We start from the raw sequence: 26,730 nt of genomic DNA, 5'->3' as shown, positions 1-26,730 counted from the left end.
CCCCTCCCTTTCTTGACAGCTTCTTGCTATATAACACAGACTGACCTCAAACTTGAGATCAAGTTAGTAGCTAGCCTCAGGAGTGCTAGGATTACTGGTGTGTGCCACCATGCCTGGCAACTGCAACCTTAATATCCCTTTGCCATGTAAGGGAACAAATGCAGAGGTTTCAGTGAGTAGCCATCTCGAGGGATGGAGAGTGGACATGAATTCTGCCTTCCACATTTGCCCAAGCTAGTACGTGCTAGAAGTGACATTGTCTCCAGGAAACATCTATACCTGGGCTACTTGCCACAGTTACCAGGGGCCACTTTGCCTCAAATTATTAGCATTGTAAGCAGTGTAAGAACAACTGCTTTAAAACGTGCTCTTCATAAGCCCGGCCACTCAGAAAACAGCACCTCCCGCTGCATCCTAGCGGCCTCCTTAAGCTGACAACCAGAGAGACGACCCATCTGGGCCCGCCCCACGGAAGCGCTCCTGCCTAGGGTGGAGCTGACGCGAGCGTCCTGGAGGTGTATGAGGAGAGGCCTGGGCCCCACTACCCGCCTCGGGGACGTGGTGGGGAAAGGGCGGCCCGGCGGGAGCCTGGGATTTGGGGTGGCGCGCACGGGTTTGGGGCGAATGGGACAGGGGTTCAGGACGTTGGGCCGGCGCCGCTTTTCTGTTGGGCCTGCCCGCTCTTTGCTCCCACCGGTGAACCTGCCGTAGGGGTGCGTCTCCATAGGGCGCGGGGGTGTGTGCCGCTGCGCGCGGGTGCGGGTAGAACTGGACGGGCTGTGCGGAGCTGGAGTTCAAGTTTAGGGAAACTTGAGTACCTACTCTCGTGGATGCATTACCGTGTGCACTCCTAGCGAGATCTGCCTCATTTGTGATGGGGACAATTGCCAATCACTTTATATATACTGTATGTATGTGGGCATAATAATTTTAATATATGTTATATACAGAATAGATTCCTGTATATACTATATACAAAATATTCATATATCACATGTCCATATATGTATATACTTGTGTAATATATTGTGTATATAAATATATATGCATATGCAACCTACTTTGCCAAATTTTATTCAGGCCTACATATTATTGGCTGTAATACTGAGTAAGGGGGATGGTGGGTGGGAATAAATGTGGCAGAAAGGACCAAATGTAATCACATATAATATATGTATACACCTACATCTATACACATACACATTTATATATACATATATGTATTTGGTGTATATATTTGATATATATTTTGACATATGCATATATATTTGACCTGTATATAATATATAGTTAAAAAGGAGGGAGGGCAGACAAATAGAGGAAGAGAGTACAAATGCAGTCTTAATATTCAATGTACAAAGGTGAAAATAGTACCAGGTAACTTGTAGAGAAGGTGGAGTTAGAAGATATGGGAGAGGATGGTGGAAGCGGTAACATGACAGCACTGATCAAGTTACATTATAGTCATAAACTGACATGTATATATGTACATAGAATGGAATTTTACTCAGCCATCAGAAAGAATATTATGTTGTTTGCAGAGAAATGGATGAACCTGGAAAAAATAAGTGAAGTAAGTCAGGCTCAGAGACAAAGGGCACATGGTTTCTCTCATATGTAAAAGTTAGACCTAAATTATAAACATTTGTAAATGTGTAGAGTGTCATGTGAATATATATACAGACTGATTAACTGGTATATAGCAGGGGTGGATTCCCATGGTTTAACTCCTTAGAACAACTTAAGAGTTTACAAAATGAATACCAGGAAGCTGACACATGTTTCTGTGTTTAATGATTTTAGGAGATCTGATGAGAACTTTTGGAGTGGAGCCAGCTGCCCATCTGCAGGGACCCAGCATGGATGACTACAGAGTCCTGAGAGTGATCGGCGAGGGCTCCTTTGGAAGGGCTCTTTTGGTTCGGCAGGAAAGCAGAAGTCAGATGTTTGCCATGAAAGAAATAAGGCTTCCTAAGGTTACTACTAATGTTCATACCTTACACTGACAGTGAACTTGCAATTTGTAGGCATGTTCTTGGGAGTTAACATTCCTTTTCTTCTTTCTGTGACCTCTGTCATCACTTTACTCATTAGCTTTATAAGGGCTTGATATAGTTTATAGAGTTCTTAGGATGGTATAATTAATGAAAGTGAAAAATTGCCCATATATACGGTTTATTTTATCTCAGTGTGTTAGTTGGTTATAATTTCTAGTTTCATATGCCTAGCAGTGTAGGAAATCTTTACCACAAGCAACTCAGGTGCAGTATTATTGATGAATGAAAGAATGTAAATATCTAGTGAAGAACAAAAAATTAAAATACAAACCTTGGGAGAAAATGTACTCTGTGGATTAGTTTATAGGTCTTAATTCCCTGCATCCTAATTATTGATATGTATTGTAGTTTTTTGATGAGTGAGCCCATATTGTGGAGATTGTTTAATAGGTTTTTTTAAACTATATTTTAATAAAGTTCCCATAGTGTGAAGCATTTTTCCTACTGCCTTTGGATATAAATTTGAGTAGGCATTATAATTTGCATTTTTAACATGTTCTAAATTGTTGATACTGCTGGTCTCAAAGGTTTTGTGCTGAAGTTAGTTTCCCTCCTTCTCTTCCTCCCTTCCTTTCTTCCTGCCTGCCTGCCTTCCTTGCCTCATTTTCCTTTCTCCATTTTCTTCCCTCCATTCCTTTCTTTATCCCTTCCTTCCTCCCTTTCTTCTTTCCTTCTTTCTTTTGCTGTGGCTCTAAGTCAGAACTATACAAATGCTAGGAAAGCACTCTCCCAGTAAGCTATATTATACCTCCAGGCCCTGTGGCAGTTTCTTGATTATAAGCTAAGTCTCAAAATTCCATTTCTCATAAATTAAGGATCATTACTTACTTTTCATTATTGCTTTTGTCTATCCTCTGGTTATATTCTTTTTATCTGGGCCAGTGGCTGTTAAAGTAATCCTGACATTAACCATACAAAATCCCTGGCTTTTCTTTTAGGATACACTATTTTCAGTGGCATACCTGGCTTTCCAAGTCAAATGATGCTTATGCAAATATTAAGACTAGTTTATATTCTCTATCTCTCTCTCTCTCTTTTTTTTTTTTTTTTGTTGGTCATGGGTGCTAAAATCAGCCTGGGTGCTGTCCCTCAGCTCTTCAGTTCAAGGCTAGCACTCTACCACTTGAGCCACAGAGCCACTTCTGACTTTTTCTGCTCATGTGGTACTGAGGAATCAAACCCAGGGCCTCATGCATGCAAGGCAAGCACTCTACCCCTGAGCTACCTTCCCAGCCTATAGTTTATATTCTCTAAGTTCAAGAAATCGAAAAACAGCACAAAACAATGAAATGATCAGCTTAAGCATGCAAGAGGCATAGGCATAGTTGAAAAATCTTGTACTTTGTTTTGAAGTCAAAGTACAGTTTTATAAACCTGCACACAATGCTGACTTGTACAAACTACACTGAATAGTAGTGTGGAGTAGATTTTAAAATTCAATATTAAATTACTCTTGTTTGAACTTTTTCCCAGTCTTTCTCTGGTTCACAGAATTCTAGGAGGGAGGCTATTCTGTTAGCCAAAATGAAACACCCCAATATTGTGGCCTTTCAAGAATCGTTTGAAGGTAAATATGAACCTTCCAGATATGACCACTCCTTAATTTGATTTATAGTTTCTCTGGCTCTCCAACTGAGTCTTGTATTTGTTTTAGCTGAAGGACATCTGTATATTGTGATGGAATATTGTGAGGGAGGAGATCTAATGCAGAAGATTAAACAGCAAAAAGGAAAGTTATTTCCTGAAGATATGGTAAGATATTGACTTAATATGTTTCTCTCAAAGTTCAGAAGCAACTTTTCCCATAAACGGTGAAATTCCACTATATTTTTCCTTTATTTAACCAACAAAAATATTTTCAAATGCACTTATAAATAAATAATTGAGTCACTGGCTGGGTGCTGGTTCCTCATGCCTGTAATCCTAGCTATTCAGAAGGCTAAGATATGAGATATGCAGTTCAAAGCCAGTCCAGGAAGAAAAGTCTGTAAGACTCTCACCTCCAATATACTTCTAAAAAAAAACAACATAGGAATTACAGGGTTTTTTTCGTGTATTTTTTCAAGAGTCCTGAATACACAGCTAAAACCTGGTTAAATAAGGTCTATAGCTAATTCTTTAGAATTTTGGGTGAACGCAAATAAGATACTGCATTTTTACAGATATTGCCTATTGTTTGCTTACAGATACTTAATTGGTTTACACAAATGTGCCTCGGAGTAAATCACATTCATAAGAAACGTGTGCTGCACAGGGATATCAAGTCCAAAGTGAGTAAAATACATTTTGGGGCCCAGAAAAGGATCCAAAATGATTCCATTCTCTTTTTTTTCCCAAGTCATGCTGGACTGTGTTTCTTCCATTTATGTTTTCTGCCATAGCATAGCCTGTTAACTGGGATAACAGATATACATCATGATTACTTCTATCATGTTGTGTTCTCTTGAATCTCCTTTCTGAGACAGTCTCAAGCTGCATTCCTTCCTATTTCATCCTCCCAAGTAGTGGGATTATAAATGTCAGCTGCTAGTGCCTGGCTACCACTAGGTGCTTTTTTAAAATTAAACGTTTTCCTTCAGTATTGGAAAGGCTTGGAAAAGATTATATTTAGTGAAGTAAATCAGACCCAGAGAAACAGAGGTTACATAGTTTTCCTTGTTTGTGGTAGATAGCATGTACCTATAAATCTGTAAGTAAACACGTTGGGTGGTATGTAAGTGGTTACAAATAAATTAACTGAAATATAATAGACTCTATGGAGAACTCAAATATTGTAATCTTTTAGAAAGATTAAGTCAAAACTCAACAAAATGAACACTAAGAAATTGGTACATGATAGGGGAGATGGGCCAAGGGGAGAGAAGTACACTAATGAGAGAGGAGGGGAGGGATATCGTTGTCAAGAATTCATTGTATAGATCACAAAATTACAAAAAGTAAGGGAGGGGTGGGCAGAAAGGGGATGAGAATGTTGAAGGGGGTGGCAGTGATCAAGATGCATTATATTCATAAGCTATTTTGTTATATGCCAAGTCTTTTGTACAATTAAAGATAAAATTTTTAAAATTCCCTTAGCTTTAAGACAAAATTGACAAAAATAATAGTGTCAAATGCAGGTTTTGATCTATATATAAATATATATTCTGTGTAATATTAAATCATGTCAGTTAACATATCTATAACTTTATGTACTACTTTGTGGTTAGAACATTTAAAGTCCACTTTTTCTTCTTCTCCTTCTCCTTCTTCCTCTTCCTTTTCCCCTTCCCCTTCTCTTTCCCCTTCTCCTCTTCCTCTTCCTCCTCTTCTTCCTCCTCCTCTTCCTCTTCCTCCTTCTCCTCCTCTTCCTCCTCCTCTTCTTCCTTTTCCTTCTCCTCCTCTTCCTCCTCCCCCTCCTCCTCCTCCTCTTCCTCTTCTTCCTCCTCCTCCACCTCCTCCTCTTCCTCCTCTTCATCCTCCTCCCCTTCTTTCTTCTTTCTTCCTCCCTGTCCTGGGGCTTCAACTCAGAGTCTGAGCACTGACCCTGAGCTTCTTTTGCTCAAGGCTAGCACTCTACCTCTTGAGTCACAGTGCCGCTTCTGGCCTTTTCTGTTTATGTGGTACTGAGGAATCAAACCCAAGGCTTCATGCATGCTAGGCAAGCATTCTACTACTAAGCCACATTCCCAATCCTAAGGTCTACTCTTGAACTGGGAGTGTAGGTCAGTGGTAAAAAGCCAACTCAACATGTGTAAGGCGCTAAGTTCCATCCAAGTAAATACATAAATCAATAAGTAAAATTACTCTGACATTGTAAATAATACCTTATATTAACTATAGTCACTGAATGGTACAGTAGATCTTTGCAACTTACTTTGACCTAATATTTATACTTTCTGTGAAAAAATAATTGAAATATACTTTGTTGTATATGTTAGTACATTCCTGAATCTTTTATTATTTATTTAATATACGTTTTATACTGGTACTGAGGCTTGAACTCAGAGCCTCAACACTGTCACTTGGCTTTCTTGCTCAAAGTTAGTATTCTATTACTTGAGCCACACCTTTCATTTTGAGCTTTTTGCTGGTTATTTAGAGACAAGTCTCTCAAATTTGTCTGCTTGAGCTGGCTTCAAACCACAATCTTCAGATCTTAACTTCCTGAGTAGCTAAGGTTACAGATGTGAGCTGATGGTGCCCAGTTTGTCCCTGGACCTTTTAATGCCCACTGACAAAGTTGCTATGTTCTCCTATAGAAAATGAAATGGTCAGCACCTGGATCTGCCACTTGGTGTCACCCTGGTACAGGTTCCTTGCCTGTTGATCAGCTCTACTGATGAAAGCTGAACCATGTGTGTTAGACTTAACAGTAGTCATCCTGAATTCTCAACAGAGACATGTGTAGCTGTCAGCGTTTCTAACCATCAGCAGCAGGCTTTGAGGGTGTCTTTGGAGTTGTTGTTTGAATGATGAAAACATTGTTTTTCCTTTTTTGATGCAGAATGTCTTCCTCACCCAAAATGGAAAAGTGAAATTGGGAGACTTTGGATCTGCCCGTCTTCTCTCCAAGTATATATCTCTTTTATTGTAGCAATATTAGCAGAGCACCCATGTCCAGGAATATTCTGTAATCATTTTGTGCCTTTTTGTGGTTTTAGTCCGATGGCATTCGCTTGTACATATGTGGGAACACCTTATTATGTGCCACCAGAAATTTGGGAAAACCTGCCTTATAATAATAAAAGGTAAGGTTGACTGTTTGGTGATTGGTCTTATAGCCTGCTTGGATATAAAAATTTTAAAAAATAGTGTTATTGTGGGAGATAAAAATGACATATATCTGGTATCCACAGATAAACAGAGAAAAGGGAGATAGCACATGTTCACAGCAAATGATGGTTACAGATTTTAGGTAAGGTTAGCTACACCTTTTCAACTTTTCTGTAGGTTTGCAATTTCAAAAAATTAAAAGCTAAAGAAAGTAGTTGATAAAAAGTTAAACTGAGAGTATCAGAGAGGAAGAAGTCTGAGATGGTATCTAGTAGAGTTAGCACAAAGAAGTAGTACATGGAGCCTACTATGGAATGTCCCTGATTTTGAAAAGCTATTTTTGTGGAAGAACGTACTGGCTTGTTTTCTTTGTTTTGGAATATAGAGGGTGGAGAAAAGTCCTGATAGGCACCACGTAGCTTATAATAAAGCAATGTATAACCAGAATCCTGTGGCTCACACTTGTAGTCCTAACTACTTGGAAGGCTGAGATCTGAGGATAACAGTTGGAAGCTAGCAGGAAAGTCAGTGAGGCTCATATCTCCAATTAACCACCAAATGAGCCAGAAAAGGGGACAAAACCACAAAACCGAGGCCCTGAGTTCAAGTCCCAGGACCAGAACAAAATCAATGAATGAATGAACAAGGAGTATATTATCCACTAGGAGGGAAAAGACTACTAAGACAGAGAGCTGTCCATTAGATGTTGCTGTGTGTGGGACAGTCTGATAGGAGCTGCCCCCAGTGTCTTCAGAGTCCTTTCAACAATGATAATCTGAGTCTACACAGATTCCTTCTTGCTACTAAATTCCCAAATGCTATGAAGTGTTATTAATCCATCTTGATTTGCAGTGGTAGATTTTGAAGAGCAGGGAGATTTCTCATGAACATGACTATATGTTTTATCTTAATACCTAAGAATTACTTGTGATACTTATTAAAGGTAGAATACTTTTTACATTTTTCATTATTAGAAAATACTTATCCTATAACTCATAGCCCATTTGATATGTTATTTCTTTACTCCTCCAGTGACATCTGGTCCTTGGGATGCATTCTGTATGAACTGTGTACCCTTAAACATCCAGTAAGTATGGTGCACACAAAGAAATAGCTGTGTGTGGTTATATCTTGCTGAGCCTAAGAAAGAAGCCAATCCCAATAGGCAGTTTTCCTTCTAGGACAAATTCATTATACACACTTCATTTGCTATTATTATCTCTGCCTTGATACAATTGTGTAATAATAGGAAATGTTTATTGTTTAGTTTCTTCCATTCTATGTGTAGCTTTTCTTTCTTTTTGATATTTTTTGTTTAGTTTTTTGTTTTTTGCCCGTCCTGGGGCTTGAACTCTGGGCCTAAGCACTGTCCCTGAGCTTCTTTAGCTTGAGGCTAATGCTTACCACTTGAGCCACAGAGCCACTTCTGGCTTTTTCTGTGTATGTGATACTGAGGAATTGAACTCAGGGCTTCATGCATGCAAGGCAAGCACTCTACCACTAAGTGACATTCCCAGCCCGATATTTTTGTTGTTAAACACATGTAACAAAATTTTCTCTGTTGATGATTTTTATTAGCATATGTTAATTGTATAATATAATGGATTTCCTTATTTTGGACATGCATATTAATTTGATCATATCTATCCCTCTAGTACCCTCTTAGTCTCCCTCTTCCCTCTCACTAATTCTTTTCCCCTTCCCAATTAGACCCCCTTCTACTTTTAGAAACACTTTTTTTTTAATTTGGGTTTTACATATGAGAGAAAACATCATATTTGTCTTTCTAAGTCTAGTTCATTTCACTCCACTTAATCACCTCCAATTCTATGTATTTTCCTGAAAATTTTTCTCTTCTTTATGGTAGAATAATACTGTATTATGTATGTATATCATAATGTCTTTATCTAGTCAGACATTGGTGGACACCTAGGCTTATTTTGTAACTTGGCTATTGGGACTGGTACTCTATGAACTCTATTGTATCTTGACTTTGATTTCTTTGGGTACATACCCAGCATTGATATAGCTGGATCATTGGTATTTCTATTTTCAGTTTTTTGAGAAGTTCCGCACTAATTTCCATAGTGGCTGTACTGATTTACATTACTGCCAACAGTGTATAAGGATTCCTTCTCACCCATGTCCTGCCAACCTTTGTTGTTTTCTAGCTTATAGTTCTTCTGACTGGAGTGAGCTGGAATGTCAGTGTAGTTTTGATTTGCGTTTACCTTACAGCCAAAAATATTGAACATTTTTTCACGTACTTATTAGCCACTTATCCGTCATGGGCTTGAACTCAGGGCCTGGATGCTATCCTTTAACTTTTTCACTCAAGGCTAAAGCTCTACCATTTTGAGCTACAGCACTAACTTCCAGTTTTCTGGCGGCTAATTGGAGATAAGAATCTGATAGACTTTCCTGCTTGGGCTGGCTTTGAACCCTGATCCTAAGAGTTCAGCCTCCTGCATAGCTAAGATTACAGGCATGAGCCTCTGGTGCCTAGCTATTTGTACTTCTTTTGAGAACTATCTGTTCAATTCATTTGTCTATTAGTTGATACTATTTGATTTATTTTGGAGTATTTGATTTTTGAGTCGCTTATATAGTCTAGATCTTAATTCTCTGTTGGATGAATAATTTACAATGATTTTCTTCCATTCTATAGGCTGTCTCTTCCCTTGAGTAATTATTGTTTGCTGTGCAGAAACTTTAATTTGATGCAATCCCATTTGTCACTTCTTGCTGTTAAGAAAGTTGTTGCCTATTCTTGCACTTGATGTGTTTTCATCTATTGGCTTTCAAATTTCTGATCTTAAAATAATGTCTTTGATCATTTTGAATTGATTTTTGTACAGGATGAGAGATAAGAATCTAGTTTGAATCCCGTACATGTAGAGATACAGTTTCCCTAGCACCATTTGTTGAAGGGTATGTCTTTTCTCTGGCATATGTTTATTTCATCTCTGTTGAGAATCAGCTGTCAGTAGCTTTGTGCATTTGTTTCTAGGTTATCTACTCTATTCCATTGATCTCTGTGTTTTTGTACCAGTACCATGCTTTTTTTTGTTACTATGGCTCTGTAGTATAATTTGAAGTCAGGTATTATAGTAGGTCCAGCACTAATACCTGACTTGGTCAGGACTACTCTGGCTACTTAGAATCTTTCATACTTCCATATAAATTTTAGGATTGTATTTTCATTTTGGTGAAGAACATCATTGGGATTTTTGATAAGGATTGCACTGACTCTGTAGATTGCTATTATGAATATGGCCTTTTTCATAATATTAATTCTGCCAATCCATGAACTTAGGCAGTCTTTCCATCTCCTAGTGTATTTTTTTGTTTGTTTTTGTCGGTCGTGGGGCTTGAACTGTGGGCTTGGGTGCTGTTCTTGCACTCTTCAGCTCAGGCTAGCTCTCTACCGCTTGAGCCACAGCGCCACTTCCAGTTTTCTAGTAGTTTTTATTGGCGATAAGAGTCTCATGGACTTTCCTGCCCAGGCTGGCTTTGAACTGCAATCCTCAGATCTCCTGAGTAGCTAGGATTACAGGTGTGAGCCACTGGCACCCGGCTTTCTCCTAGTGTTTGTAGTTTTCATCATAGATGTCTTTTTTTTGGGGGGGGGGGGGGAGGGTCCAGTCGTGGAGCCTGAACTCGGCCTGGGCGCTGTCCCTCAGCTCTTCAGCTCAAGGCTAGCGCTCTACCACTTGAGCCATAGCACCACTTCCGGCTTTTTTGTTTTTGCTTATGTGGTGCTGAGGAATCGAACCCAGGGCCTCACGCATGCAAGGCAAGCGCTCTACCACTGAGCCACCTTCCCAGCCCCCATAGATGTCTTTTATCTCATTGGTTAGGTTTATTCATAGGTCCTTCCTTCTTTCATTCCTTCCTCTTTCTTTCTTTTCTTCCTTTCCTTATTTCTTTTCCTTCCTTTCTTTTTTGGCTATTTTAAAAGTATTATTTATTTCTTAGTTAGCATGGTTGTTACTGATAAATAGATAAACTACTGGTTAGGAAGGGGATAGAGTATTTAAATAGCAACCACAAGGTCCTGAAAAGAAAAAGAAAAGAATCTGACATTTGTAGGATTGTTGTATTCTGACTTTGCTGAAAATGTTTATTAAGTCTATGAGTTTTCTGGTGGAGACTTCATCTTTGAAGTATAGGATCATATCATCAGCAAATATGAATACTTTGTCTTTATTGCTATGGCTAAGGATTCAAGTCCTATTTCAATACGAGTGGAGAGTGGACACCCTTGTCTCATTTCTGATTTTAGAGAAAATGCTTTCTCCCCATTCATATGATGTTGGTTGTCGATATGTAGTTAATAGCTTTTATGAGTTTTAAGGTAGAAGCCTTCTATTTGTAGTTTGCTCAAGGCTTTAATCATGACAGGATGTTGAATTTTCTCAAAGACTTTTTCTACATCTATTGAGATTATCATATAATTTTCCCCCTTGATTCTATCTGTCTGTCACTTTACATTTATTTGATCTGTAAATGTTGAACCATCTTTGCTCATGGTGTATGGTGCAGTACTGGGTTTGTATTCATACAGACCTTTTTGGTTTAGTTATTTTTCCAAACTATTTTTCAAGCTTTTTCCTCAGGTAGTCTAGACTACTATCTTTCCACTTATGCTTTCCTATGGTTAATATGACAGGTGTGTGATATCACACCCAGATTATTGATGGGGTCTGATAATTTTTGCCTTGACTTGTCTGAATGTAAAAGTTAAAATATCCCCTATTTCTGATATGATTACAGGTAATCTATGATCTTTTTCATGAGCTGTTGGATTTGATTTACAAGTATTTTAACCAAGGCTTTTTACATTACTGTTCATCAAATAAATTGGTATATTCCTTTTTCCTTTCATGTGTGTGTGTGTATGTGTGTGTGTGTGTGTGATGACACAAGGACTTGATATGAAGCCTGGACTGGCCTTGAATTTATGATCCTCCTGCCTCAGCCCACTAGTGCTGCTAAGATTCCAGTCCTGTGCCACCACACCCTGCTCTTCCCTTTTTATTTTATGGAATAGTTTGAGGAGCACTTATGTATATTCCAGAGTGGCTGTGCCATTTTCAAACTCCCTTTTGACAGCTAGTTTTGCTTTTCATCTGAAATATGTATGAAATAGAGAAATAAACTTTTCCTTAAAGGTATTTTTTCTATATATTTTAAGAAAAAAATTGGGGATATTGGCTTTGGTAGGAAGATACTCTACCACTTGAGCCAAGCCCCAGCCCTAAGAAATAATTAAACAAAAAAGAGTTTTAAAAACTCCTCCTAAGACAGCCTCTTCAGTAAATGAGGCTGGCAAAATTGGTTAATCATAAGTAGAAAACTAAAGCTAGATCCTTATATATCACCCTGCACCAGAATCAACTCCACATGGATCAAAGACCTTGGAGTTAAAGCAGACACCCTGAAAACATTACAGGACAGACTAGGAGAAGCCCTAGGTCTCCTAGGCACAGGCTGACATTTTCTCAGTAGAAACCCAGAAAGACAACAAATCAAAGAAAGGTTGGACAAATAGAATTGCATGAAGTTGCAGAGCTTCTGCATGGCAAAGGACATAGCTAGCAAGATCAATAGAAAGCCCACGGAATGGGAGATCTTCACTAGCTATACAACCATCAAGAGTCTCATATCTAAAATATACTTAGAACTCAAAAAATTAAATCCCCCAACAACAAATCCTCAAAGAAACAACTGCCCAATTAATAAGTGGGCTAAAGACTTAAAGAGAAACTTCTCTGAAGAGGAAAGAGGGATGACCAATAGACACATGAAGAAATGCTCAACCTCCCTAGCCATAAAAGAAATGCAAATCAAAACAACATTGAGATACCACCTCACCCCAGTTAGAATGGCTATAATCAAGAACTCTAATGACAACAGATGCTGGAGGAGATGTGGACAGAAGGGAACCTTACTGCATTGTTAGTGGGAGTGTAAACTTGTTCAACCTCTTTAGAAAGTAGTATGGAGGTTCCTCAAAAGACTCCACATAGAGCTCTCCTATGACCCAGCAATCCCACTTTTGGGCACTTATCTGCATGATCATAAACAAGACCATGCTGAAGCTACCAGCACAACTATGTTTGTTGCAACATTATTTGCCATAGCTAAGATATGGAACCAACACAGATGCCCCTCAGTAGATGACTGGATCAAGAAAATGTGGTATATATACACAATGGAATTCTATGCCTCCATCAGAAAGAATGACATTGCCTCATTTGTTAGGAAATGGAAAAACTTGGAAAAAATTATATTAAGTGAAGTAAGCCAGGCCCAAAGAAACATAGGTCCCAGGGGCTGGGAAGGTGGCTCCGTTGTAGAGTGCTTGCCTTGCATGCCTGACGCCCTGGGTTCAATTCCTCAGCACCACATAAGCAAAAAGAAAAAAGCCTGAAGTGACACTGTGGCTCAAGTGGTAGAGCGCTAGCCTTGAGCTGAAGACTGAAGGACAGCGCCCAGGTCCAGAGTTCAGGCCCCACGACCGGACCCCCCCACCCCATACACACAAAAAGAAACATAGGCCCCATAGTTTCCCTTATTTGCAATAACTAGTAGTTGTCTGAGTCAAGCAGAAAAGGTCAGATAAGATGATGTTAAGCAAAATGAACCCCAAGATAAGGACACAAGTGTTTTTTTTCTTTCTTGCTATTACTTCTAACGTATTTATAAGATACCACTTGATTTTTTTTTGTTGCTTTATATGTCCCTCTCACATGGTATAACCCCTGTTTTCACTGTATTTGATGTTGGTATAATTTGTGGAGGGGAAGGGAAAAAACAAATTGTTTAAATAGGGATACAGGTTGACCCATTGCAACAATGAGATGTACATGACGCTATGTCAAAAAACGAACTTTACAATTTAGGCCGGGGGGGGGGGAGGGGGGAGTGGAGGGTTCAGGAGGTGAAGGGGGGAGGAAGGGAGTGTACTTGTGGAAATGGGAGGGAAGGGATGCTAGGGGAAACAAAGGAGGAGACAACAATGCTTGATAAGAAATGTACTCATTACCTTGCTCATGTAACTGGAACCCCTCCTCTGTATAGTATTGTCACAATAAAAAACTTATTTAAAAAAAGGCACAGATGACACTTAGTCATACTAAAAATTACCCCCCCCCTTTATTAGCAATAATAAAATTCAAATTAAAACCAAACAAAAACTCCTCCTGCTCTTTGGAAGTAGTTTATTATATAGGACAATTGTCATGAAGCTGATCCCTATTACGTTTTTGTTGAATCAACACTTCTAAAAAGAAAAGTGACCAGTTAACAAGTCCATTTATAAAATTAAAATAAGTTATATGAATATAAAATCCAGCTGGTCTGATTTCCAGTTTTTTTTCTGTGTTACCTTTTAAAATTCTTTTTTTTTAATTGTGAAAATACCGTACAGAGGGGTTACAATTACATGGGCAAAATAATGAGTGCATTTCTTATCAAGCATTATTGCCTCCTCCTTTGTTTCCCCTTCCCATCCCATCCCAGCTCCCCCACTCTCGTTCCCCCCACCAAAGTTGTAAAGTTCGTTTTTGGACATAACGTCTTGTACATCTCATTGTTGCAATGGGTCCACCTGTATCCCTATTTAAACAATTTGTTTTTTCCCTTCCCCTCCACAAATTATACCAACATCAAATACAGTGAAAACGGGTTATACCGTGGGAAAGGGACATACAAAACAACAAAGAAATCATCTTATAAATATGTTAGAAACAATTGCAAGAAAGAAAAAAAACATTTGAATACTTATCTTGGGGTTCATTTTGCCTAACATCAACTTATCTGACTGTTTCTGCTTGTCTCAGACATATACTAGTATTTCTTTCTTTCAAACTTTTCAGTTTCAGGCAAATAGTTGGAAGACTCTTATCCTCAAAATATGCCAAGGTTCCATCCATCCACTGCCATCTCACTATTCCTATGAACTGCAGTATCTCATCAAGCAAATGTTTAAGCGGAATCCCTCGCAGCGCCCTTCGGCTACCACACTGCTCTCCAGACGCAGCTTAGCTCCATTGGTCCAGATGTGCTTACCTGCTGAGGTACGATGCCAACTTTCCAGGAATATGGTGCTCATTATCAAAATTGTAATGAAGCTGGGCGCCAGTGGCTCACTTTGGTAAACCTAGCTACTCAGGAGGCTGAGATCTGATGATCATGGGTTGAAGCCAGCCTAGGCCAGAAAGTCCATGACACTCTTATCTCCAATTAATCTCCAAAATATCTGGAGGTGGAGGTATGGCTCAAGTGGTAGAGTGCTAGCCTTGACTTAAAAAACTTAGGGGCAATGCCCAGGACTGGTTCAAGTCTCAGGACTGGTGCCATAGGAAAAAAAAATCTAATTATTCAGGAGTGAATTCAAATACTTCTCTCTTCTTCCTCCCACAGTGCCATTCTCCGAGAATAGTCAGCAGTTTGTGTCTTTCTGCCTATATGTACTTTCTCTTTTTTTTATTCTTTTTTTTTTATTTTACTAGACTTTTTTTTATTGTAAAGATACTATACAGAGGGTTACAGTTACATGAGTGAGGTAATGAGTACACTTCCTATTGAACATTGTTACCCCCTCCATTGTTTTCCCCCTACCATCCCTTCCCTCCCTACCTTCCCTGAGGTTCTTTTTTTTTTTTTATTGTGATTAAGTGATTACATAATTTCCTGAATTTCACAGTATTGTGGAATAATGTTGCTCATTTAAAGTCACAAGTTCATTCTAACTTTCCTGGAGCAAATTGTCTATCACAGTCTATAACATATAACGGTGTTCACATGTTATACACCACACATGTGATCAGCAGCATGGGGATATTTAGTAGTGGTTCGACCAGATGAGTGGGAAGTCCTGTTAGTTTTGTCGTATCACCTAACATTTTGGATTTAGCATCCACTTATCAGGGAGACCATGTATCGTTTGTCTCTTTGCTTACCTCACTCAACATGATTCCTTCTAGCTCCATCCATTTCCCTGCAAATGCCATTATTTTGTCATTTCTAATGGCTGCATAATATTCCATTGTGTATAGATACCACAATTTTTGGATCCATTCATCCGTGGTGGGGCATCTGGGTTGTTTCCATATCCTAGCTATTGTGAACAGTGCTGCAATAAACATGGAGGTATATGTACTTTCATTTATGTAGTGTCCTTTTTTCTTTTTAATTTGGTGCTGGGAATCAAACTCAGGACTTTAAGCATGCTAAGTACACTACACTTCTCTCCTGTCTCTATAGTTTTTGCTGTTTGTTTGGTTTTGTTGTTTTGTTTCATGGGTGCTGGAGCTTGAACTCAGGGCCTTGTACTTGTGCTGTTTGCTCAGCTTGCACTCTATTACTTGAGCCATGCTTCTAGCAAGGCTTTTGCTGATTATTTTGAAGATGGAGTCTCAAGAACTTTTCTGCCCAGGATGTCATCAAACTTCAATCCTTTGGGTCTCAGTATCCTAAGTAACTAGGATTATAGGTGTGAGTTACTACTACGTGGCTGGATTTTTGTGTATGTGCAGAAGTGGAAGGGGTGTGTGTGTGCTGGTAGTGAGGCTTGAATCAGGACCTTGTACTTTTGCTTAGCATTTTTGCTCAAGGCTGGTACTCTGGTTGTTTCTGTTTTCTGGTTTGAACTGAGGGCCTGGGCACTGTTCCTGAACTTTTTTGTTCAAAGCTAGGGACACTTGAGCCACAACTTTATTTCCTAATTGGCTAATTTATTTCCTGTTGGCTAATTGGAGATAAGAGACTCATGGACTTTACTGCTTGGGCTGACTTGGAACTGTGATCCTCACATCTCAGCCTCTTGAGTAGGTAGGATTACAGACATGAGCCAAGTGCCTAGTTTTGTTGTTTTGAGAACATGTTTCTACTAAATTGGACTCAAATTCAGAATCTTGCTTCTGGCTTCCCAAATAGCTGTGATGTACTCAACTCCTTTATATGTTTTTTTAAGAGGTATTTTTAATGTTTCATCTTTAAATAAGGTAAGCAGAATAACATAAAATCAGAAGAATGTGGGTAGTGAAATGACATGAAGGCAAAGTCTAAAGAAAAGTGTCTTGAAGCTCTCCACCTTAAATTTCAGATCATTACAGAGTATGGAGAACAGATATGAGATGAAATATGTGAGCATCATACACAAAGGAAAAAGAGTAAGCATTTAAGTTCTGTTAAAAAATAGTAAAGAAAAGACAAAAATGATTTTTTCAGATGATTAGAAGTGATTATCAGATATATTCTTCAAACCAAAATTTCTTTTGTTTTATTGTAGACATAATTATCTGTACTTTAGAACCTAGATTGGATAGGTTAGTGATGGAAAGAATTTGTCATATTAGTGCTTTATTATACATGGCAATGGTACTCTAATGCCAGATCTCCTAATGTTAGCACCATAATTACTACGTCTGTTATGATTTAGGTAGGAGACATTCTGTAGACTGAGGTAGGAATCTATGAAAATACAACACTAATTTTATGGAAAAATATGACTCCAAGTTTCTCAAGGACCATTGGGTAAACTAAATTTCCCAAAGGAGGCTCATACAAATTGCCTCACATTAGACCACAGTTGCAAGTCTGACCTCCAGAATTTCTGACCAACTACAAATAGGGGTTACCGTGATTCCTTCTTTTGGAATTAATAGAGTGGCTTACAGAAACCTTATAGAAAAACTTAGCTTTACCACTTTAGTGTAAAGGATATTTTAAAGAATTCTTCAATCAGATGAATAGACCCATAGAGTGGAGTCCAGAAAGATTTGGACCCCCAGAGCTTCTGCCCCTGTGGAGCAGGGGTCTACCACCCTCTTGGATGAGTTTTTGATCACTTGCCTATGAGTCTCCACATAGCCAGGGATCTAGAAGTTCTCCCTGATCCTTTTGAGTTTTTGTTGAGCCCTTGTTGCATAAGCATGACCAAATCATTGTCAAGCATTCTTACTAATAATTATTCATACTAATAATAAGAATAATAATTATTTTTATTAATAACAGCTCTGATCTGATCTGATATTAATAGACTGAATTGGGGAACCCAGGCAGTGCTGTCCAAATCCTGCTGGGCCTCTCTCTATATATATTCCATCTTCCTGATTGTAAAGGAAGCCTCCCTCACACAAAGTCTTCTGCTTTATATTACATAATCACATAAAAGAGAGGGAGATGAGGGTATGGAGACCCAAGCCAGAAAAGTGGGAGAAGATGTAAAGTATATTTTTAGTTTTGGTGACCACTTTGGGGAAGAGAAATCACAGTTTCAGTGGCTAACCCTGAGACAAACGAGCTGTCGAAAGAAAGATAAAGAAGATCAGAGAAAAAGAGAATTTGTTTTCTGAGGCCTATAGTGTCTCAAGATTACATTCTTTTACCTTTCTTGCTTTGAAGCTATTCCAAGGCTACTTCAGGAATAAGGACAAAAGGCCAAATAAACCCTTCAGTCTTAGAATCCAAATTTTTTCTCCATTATTTAAGAAGTAGCTAGATACCTTATTTTACCAGGTTGTGTTGATGTTGGTTTTATTTTTTACTTTATTTTGTCAGTCATGGGGCTTGTGTTGGTTTTATTTTGAGTATTATTTTATAGCTTTTGTTCTCATCTTGAGTGGTAGGAAACACTAGCTAAAACAAGATAAAGAAAAGTTGAAAGCAGTTGGTGAGAGTACAGTCTCACTATCTCAGAGGAATAAAAAAGTTGGTGAAATGCCACCATATTGGCACCCTGTGTGGTCCGTAGACAGTACAGCAAACATGAGGACAGGTAACATGCTCACTCTTATGATCTCAGTGCCTGCCATCATAGATGAACAGCGATGGTAAGTTTTTAAATGCTGGGTGAATTAGAGGCATGAAATGAAGAGCTCTGCCAAAGAAAAATGAAGCAGGAGTCATTCCTCCCAAAGGGACCAGTTGTCAGAGTTCTTCTGCCACTCCTGCTGCTTCTCTGTGTGTGATAAGCAGTCAGGCATCCCTTCTTGAGAAAGATATTTGTCCCACCTGCTATGACAGCTGTGAGGACTCCAGATGCCACTAAATAGTGTGTGCTAAAGAGAATAGAGAATTTCAAGTACACATAGTCTATTACTGTGTAGTGCTAAATGGGTTGGCATAAGTAAGCAGCAGTGTCTCAGAATTTAGCATTAGGAAGAATGCAGCACAATATATTTATTAACTGACATGATGAACTGAAACCCCTTTATACACTATCTAAAGATAATAGAATAAACTGAAAAGGACTGATGTAGCAGAAACAGCTTTTTTTCAACATTCCTGTTCAGACTGTTACACATTAGCCAGGCTAACACTTGTGCATTTGACTTTAAACCTCTTTTGTTTCTCAAACTTTCTTCAGATCGCAGCTGAAAGTTAATGAAGTGGGCCTTCCACTTTCTCTTTGTTCTTTCTCTTTGTTTTTAAGCAGACTCCAGTAGACTCAGGATGGCTTTGGGAAATGAAGCAAGCAAGATGGTAAGTTGCTTATAAATTAAATTTATAAAACATGCTTCTTTAGGGAGTCAGGTTTCTTTAGGTCCTGTGAAATGTTTGAAAGCCTTTGATCTGGTCTCTTCAGTCAAATTCATCATCGTTTTACAGGTGAAATAGTGGGTTGCTGTTGTCCTGTTCTGTTTGCTGAATCCCTTTAGATCATCATTTATGTTGTTTGTAAAGGAAATGAGGGAAGTCGTGACAATGTCCAAAAAAGAAATGCATGCTTTACCTGACTTCTATAACTGTAACCTCTCTGTACATCTCCTTTATAACAACAATAAAACATACTTTAAAAAGATAAAGATAAAGGGACTTTGTCCTGCTTTTGGTCATGAAAACCTTGTTTAGTCTGGTTTTTCTTTTGTCAGTTGTGGGGCTTGAACTCAGGGTCTGGGTGCTGTCCTTTAGCTTTTTTGCTTAAGGCTACCATTCTATCACTTTGAGCCACAGTACCAACTTCTGTTTTTCTGGTGGTTAGTTGGAGATAAGAGTCTCATGGACTTTCCTACCTGGGCTGCCTTTGAACCACGATCCTCAGATCTCAGCCTCCCAAGTAGTTAGTATTACAGTTGTGAGCCACCAGCACCTGGCTTGGCTTTTTTCTTTATTGTGGTAAAATATACCACTTTAGTTGATGTGTACTAATGTTGATTGGCATTTATAATAGTGGCCAGCCATTATTACTCTGTATTCCAAACTTTGTGTTTTGTTTTGGTAGTACTAGGATTTGTGTTCAGAGATTTGTACTTGCCTAGCAGGTAGTCTATTAATCAAGCCATGCACCCAGCCCTTTTGGCTTTCCATATTTTTTAGATGGGGGTTGCTGTTTGCTGGAGGGCTGAAATCTTCCTCTTCCTCTTCCTTTGATAACAAGACTGTGCTACCATCCTCAGTTATTGCTTGAGATAGTGTTCTCATGAACTTTCTGCTGGCTTTCCAATCTCAGCCTTCCAAGTAGTTAGGATTACAAATATGATCGATGGTGCTTGGCTTTCCAGAACTTTTTTTTTCTTTTTTTTTTTTTTATTGTGAAAATACTGTACAGAGGGGTTACAATTACATGGGCAAGGTAGTGAGTACATTTCTTATCAAGCATTGTAGCCTCCTCCTTTGTTTCCCCTTCCCATCCCTTCCCATTCTCCCTCCCCCCCCCACCCAATCCTCCCCCCTCCCAACTTGTAAAGTTTGTTTTTGACATGACAACTTGTACTTCTCATTTTTGCAACAGGTCCACCTGTGTCTTTATTTAAACGACTTGTCCAGAACTTTTTTTTAATCACCCCCAAACACCCTATCTTAAACAATTCCTCACTTACCTAACTCTAAACCTAACCCCACCTCTGGTAGCCTTTAGTCCACTCTGTCTCCCTGAATTTGTATACTGTAGTTATTTCATATACATGGAATTCTTTTAAGTCTGGATTACCTCATTATATAAGGTTTTAAAGGTGCATCCATGTTGTAGCATATACAGAAATTAATCCATTTTCTAGATGAATAATGTTTGATCTCTATTTTTATTTTTTTGTGTATGTACATACAATGCACTTTGATTCTGCCTCTTCTCCTTTTTCCCTCCCACCTCCCACTTGCTGCCTCTCCCCAATATTTCCTTGTTATGTTCATGTTCTCTGTGTGTGTGTGTGTGTGTGTGTGTGTGTGTGTGTGTGTGCATGCGCGTACGTGTATGTGTGTATGCTGGTCCTGGGGTTTGAACTTAGGGCCTAGGTGCTGTCTCTGGAACCATTTTTTTCAAGGCTGGAGCCTTAGCTCTATTTCCAGCTTTTTAGTGGTTAATTGGATTTAAGAATCTCATGAACTTACCTGGTCAGCCTGGCTTTGAACCATGATCCTTAGAGCTCAGCCTCCTGAATAGCTAGGATTACAGGCATGAGCCATTAGCACCTATTATCAAAGTGCCATACCTTTAGAATATTGTTTTCCACTAAAAGCCACCTTATAAAATAAGTCATTTTGGTATTAGCTCAATACAGCAACCATCTTGACTTTTTTCAATGTTTTATTTTTTTTTCAATAAAAACCTATTAATCTAGGTGTTGGTGGCTCATGCCTATAATCCTAGCTACTCAAGAGGCTGAGATCTGAGGATTGGTTCAAAGCCAGCCTGGGCAAGAAAGTCCATGAGATGCTTATATCCAATAAACCATTCAGAAAACCAGAAGTGGCGCTAGCGCAAGTGGTAGAACGCTAAGCCTTGAGCTGAAGACCTAAGGGACAGCACCCAGGTCCAGAGTTCAAACTCTACAACCAAAAAACAAAACAAAACCCAACCTATCTGTCATTTTTATATATCTTCTTTACATTTTAACAATTGGTATTAATGCTTATTAATATGTGTGTACTATATATACATCTATGTGGATAGTTGCTAATATGCATGTATACAATGTATACTGCTATTCACATACACATATTTAAAGTTCTGTGACTATGCATGCTAACTCATTAGCTTTTGTTTAAAATCAAAATAGCTAAATATTTATTTCCTGTGCTGCATTTTTAATCAATATTTTAAATCCTTTTTTTTAAGCAAGAGGAAGAACAAAGTAGGAAGAGTAGCCATACTGATTTAGAAAGTACTCATACAAATTCAGTTAAAAGTACTTTGAGGAGACTAACCAGAGGGAAAGAAGGTAAGCTATTCATTACTTATGGGGAGAGTTGGGTCTTGGGAGGTATCATTAGTAAGTACACAGGTAAATACAGTAAGTACACTGTATTTGCCTATACAGTAATTGATGAAATGTTAGAGGAATACTTGATCTTTGATTTGCCTACTGGGGAAGTTAGAGCTGAGAAGTGTAGCCCAGTGGTAGAGCACATAGAACAAATGTTCAGATTTCAGAGTTAGTCCCTAGCACCTCCAAAACAATAGTATTTATCAGTGAGAGGCATTAGGAAAAGTGGTATTTGCTTGTTACTGACCATAAACTATATAGTAAACTGTGTGTATATTTGTATATTATGTGTGTGTTGTGCATCATGTAATATGTAACTATATGTATACTATTTTTTAAAAATTTTGTCTATGATTCATCCAGGGTTGATCTATCATTTGTTGTTAGATCTGGGTTTGAAAGAGAAAAGAAAGGCTTCCTATACTGTTGAGATGAATAATCATATGTGTGGCACTACATTATTGTATTTTAGAATCAGGCAATCAGCCAGACCATCTGAAGAAAGCTAGTTCACCAAGCCTTCACAGGAGACATTGGGAGAGAAATGAGCCGAATGCAGCTCTTGCAGCTTTAGAAAATGCATCTATCCTTACCTCCAGTTTACCAGCAGAGGAAAACAGAGGTTAGTATAGTTATGGCACTTGTTATCTTGGGGTATTGGGTGCAGACACTAAAATTCACAGATGCTCAAATTCTTGAAATAGAATGGCATACATGGTATTTTCATACAACCCATCCACATCCTCTTTAAATAATCCTAATATTACTGATAATACCTAAAACAGTGTAAATACTATATTAATTGATGAATTATTTAGTTTAGGAAATGATGATAGGAAAAGAGGCGGTACCTGTTCAGTGCCGATTTAATTTTAAAATATCTTTGGTTTAAGGGTGTGTAACCTGTGGATACAGAAGTCAACTATAGTTAGATTGAATACTATCATTTTATTATGGAACATATTCTAATAGTCACTCACTATGCTAGGCCTTTTTGTTGTTGTTGTCCATGGGGCTGTTGTCCATGAACTGTCCCTGAGCTTTTTCCCTCAAGGCTAGCACTCTACCACTTTGAGCCATAGGTTAATTGAAGATAAAGAGTCTCACAGACTTTTCTGCCTCAGATTGCTTCAAACCTTGATCCTCAGATCTCAGCCTCCTGAGTATCTAGGATTACAAACCTGAGCCTGGCATGTTTTGTTTCTGTTTTGTAATCACGCTGAAGGACATTTGGTGTTACATCAAAGCATGCTCACGTTGGCCAGTGAAATAGATTTTAGAGAGAGTCAAGTATAAAGCTGGTGTGGTGGTATACTCCTGTAGTCCCAACACTAAGGAAGCTGAGGCAGTAAGATTACAGGGTCCCAGACAGCCTGGGCTATACAAAGTCAGACAGACATACAGATAGGTAGACAGATATAATAAACTTTTAAAAATGATCTGGAAGGTAGGTGCTGGAAATCATCTTTTATTTGGCACTGATTTTTACCTTTTCACAACCAGGTGGTTCTGTAATAAAGTACAGTGAAAGTAATAGCCGTAAGCAGTGGCTCAGAGAGACCCCTGACACTGTGTTGAACATCCTTAAAGGTGCTGATCTCAGCCTGGCGTTCCAAACGTACACGATATATAGACCAGGTAATTTTTTCTATTATATCATCATAGAATTGTCTGATTGGTTTTTAAGTATGGTACAAAATACATAACATAAAATTAATCCTCATGCTCACTTTTAAGTGTATAATTCAGTAAGCTTAAGCACATTTTTAGTGAGTTCTAACTGGTCTCCAAAACCCTTTCCACCTTGTAAATTTAACGTTGTACCTATAAAATAACTCCCCACTTGACCTTCTCGTACACCCATGACTTTAAAATTATGTTAGGTGTTCTTGAATCTTTTCTAGCTAATCTTAAGCTGTTATAAAAACAATTCCCATAGAACTGCTTTACTTACTTGCTCATTAGAGAGCTTATTTTAATTTGTTGCAACAATTTTACTTGTATGTGTTTATTTGGCCAATGTTTATTGAGTGCCTAACATAGGTTAAGTTTTTTTTTTTGAGGGGGCACCACTTGAAATGTAGCTCAACCACAGAATTCTTTTTTTTTTAATTTTAATTTTTTTTATTGTGAAAATACTGTACAGAGGGGTTACAATTACATGGGCCAGATAATGAGTACATTTCTGATCAAGCATTGTAGCCTCCTCCTTTGTTTCCCTTCCCATCCTTTCCTATCCTCCCCTCCACCCCCCCACCCAATCCTTCCCCCCCCCCCCCCACCAAAGAATTCTTTTGCTCAGCGTGCACAAAGCTCTGGCTTCAGTACTGCAAGAAAAAAGAGTAAAACACATTTTCTGCCCTGAATGATAAGGAATTCATTTTCTGGGAGAATGACATGGTTTGGCTACAAGTTTTGATTTAGCAATTAGAGGTCTTGGATTTTGTTTCTGGTCCAAAGGTGAAGTCTGATGTCTTTGTCATATTAAGAAATTCACTGGGCTGGGTGCCGGTGGCTCACACCTGTAATCCTAGCTACTCACGAGGCTGAGATCTGAGGATTACAGTTCAAAACCAGCCTGGGCAGGAAAGTCCATGAGACTCTTATTTCCAATAAACCACTTGAAAACTGGAAGTGGTGCTGTGGCTCAAGCGGTAGAGTGCTCACCTTGAGCTGAAGAGCGCAGGGACAGCGCCCAAGCCCAGAGTTCAAGCCCCACGACCGACCAAAAAAAAAAAAGAAAGAAAGAAGGAAAGAAAAGAAATTCACTGTTTAGAAGATGTATCACTCCTCTTGAAATAATTTTTATAAAGTTTTAGCTTGTGTTTTTTGTTAGGTGTTTGTCTTATATACAAAAAGTCTAAATGTAATTACTGGCTGGAAAGTTTTTTAAAAATTGTACATGAGATGGGATGTATCTCAGAGGTAGAGGCCCTATATTTGATGCCCAACACTGTAAAATGAATGAATGAATACAATTAAGCAAGCATACATGTAGCCTACCTTTAATTTTCCTTCTTTTCTTTTGTTTGTTGTGATAGCTAGGGAGGGGAAAACTCAAAGGGGAAAAATTAACTGCAATCCAATCTCCACAAGTAGGTGTTAATGTTTTTATATATGGTAGGGTTTTTATTTTCTTTTTGTTGATGGTGGTGGTGTTGGTATTGGTATTGGTGGTGGTGGTGGTGGTGTATGTGTGTATGTGTGACCCTGTGCGTGAGTATATGTGTCATACTGGAGATTAAATCCAGAGCCCAACTCATGATAGGAAAGCACTCTGTCACTCAGCTACACCCCAACACCTTTTTAAATAGTTTTACCTTTGAAACAGGGTCTTGCCCAGCATGTAATAATAGGTTTTTATATTTGAAGATTTTTTGTGTTAATTCTTTGTGGATTTTTTCCCTGCCCTTTTTCATGCTTGAATTGGCTCAATTTAGCTAGGTGCTATGACTCTGGTAGTAGTTGTAGCACTTAAGAGAGCAAGGTGGGACCTATCCAGGAATTTAAGACCAGACTGAACAACATAGAAAGACCCCATCTCACAAATAAGTAATTGGCATACTTTCTGTTTCTGTTCCCCTGAAGGTTCAGAAGAATTCTTGAAAGGCCCTCTGTCTGAAGAAGAAATATCAGACAGTGTTGATGGAGATCATGATTCTGTCATTTTGGATCCAGAGAGACTTGAACCTAGGCTAGATGAGGAGGACACGTATGTTGCGATCTTTTTAGAAAGCTTGTGTGTGTGTGTGTGTGTGTGTGTGTCTGTCTGTCTGTCTGTCTGCCTGCCTGCCTGCCTGCCTGTGTCTCTGTGTGTGTATGGATGTTCATACCATATTATACCATATTGCTTCCATATTTAATAGAACCTTGTCCTATGATTTTTTTTTTATCATGAATGAGTATATGTTTTCATCTTAGGCCATGAGAAATACGTTACAATTTTATTATAGAATTCCTGGCTAAGCCCTGCATGAATATTTCAACTTGGACTTGTTTTTATGTTTGTTTGTTTGTTTATATGTATTTGTAACTGAACTCACTATCCTTCTGCCTCTGCCTTGGGCTAACAGCCATGTACCACCATATATTAGATTTTACATTAAAAAAAAAGATTAGAATCAATGAAATAAGTGATTTTTTAAAGGACTAACAATTTTTTGTCTATTCAATAAAACTTTATTGTTATGGCAGTATTCTATTTCAAATCCATCAACAAATGTTCACTGTGCTTGTGACATAGAGGCTTACCAACCCAACTTCTTTTTTCACAGAGATTTTGAGGAGGAGGATGACAACTCTGACTGGGTATCTGAACTGAAGAAGCGAGCTGGCTGGCAGGACCTGTGTGATGGATAATGTCAAGGGAATGTGCCAATCACATGGGGGAGATGAAAGAACATAGATTGAATGTTTACCACTAATTAGTTTAGCTAACTGGGATCTTTACCACTAACTACTTGTGTGATTATAGGAAAGACTTAGCTTCTTTGAGCCTTAATCTCTTTCAACTGCCAATAATAATAGCTACCTCATAGGGATGCTGACTGTAAACAGTTACAGAAGCCTGTATGTTGTTTATTCACCCTTGCAATGATTTGTAATTATTACAATGTAACCTTTTTTTATATTTCTTAAATGTCTGATGATCTAAATATATTTAATGATAAGATAATAATGTGTGTAATTAAAAAAAATAAAACCCA

General features: G+C 38.5%; 1 protein-coding gene across 1 annotated transcript; it reads left to right on the top strand.

The window, feature by feature from the left end:
• Positions 1-632: 632 nt before the first annotated feature.
• Nek3 (NIMA related kinase 3) lies at positions 633-26,730 on the top strand. The gene is given in 16 exon segments (XM_042685617.1): positions 633-713; positions 1,804-1,976; positions 3,531-3,624; positions 3,712-3,809; positions 4,244-4,327; positions 6,541-6,608; positions 6,698-6,784; positions 7,842-7,896; positions 14,693-14,893; positions 16,924-16,990; positions 19,255-19,304; positions 21,877-21,979; positions 22,497-22,646; positions 23,528-23,662; positions 25,613-25,736; positions 26,299-26,730. Coding segments are annotated over 15 exon segments (1,566 nt in total). The 5' UTR covers positions 633-713; positions 1,804-1,811; the 3' UTR covers positions 26,384-26,730.

The sequence above is a fragment of the Dipodomys spectabilis genome, unplaced genomic scaffold (assembly GCF_019054845.1).
Source record: "Dipodomys spectabilis isolate Male_0828 unplaced genomic scaffold, ASM1905484v1 ptg000095l, whole genome shotgun sequence".
In the NCBI taxonomy this organism is placed as follows: Eukaryota; Metazoa; Chordata; class Mammalia; order Rodentia; family Heteromyidae; genus Dipodomys; species Dipodomys spectabilis.
The sequence above is the reverse complement of the archived record's forward strand: the minus strand, read 5'-3'. Positions and strand labels throughout refer to the sequence as shown.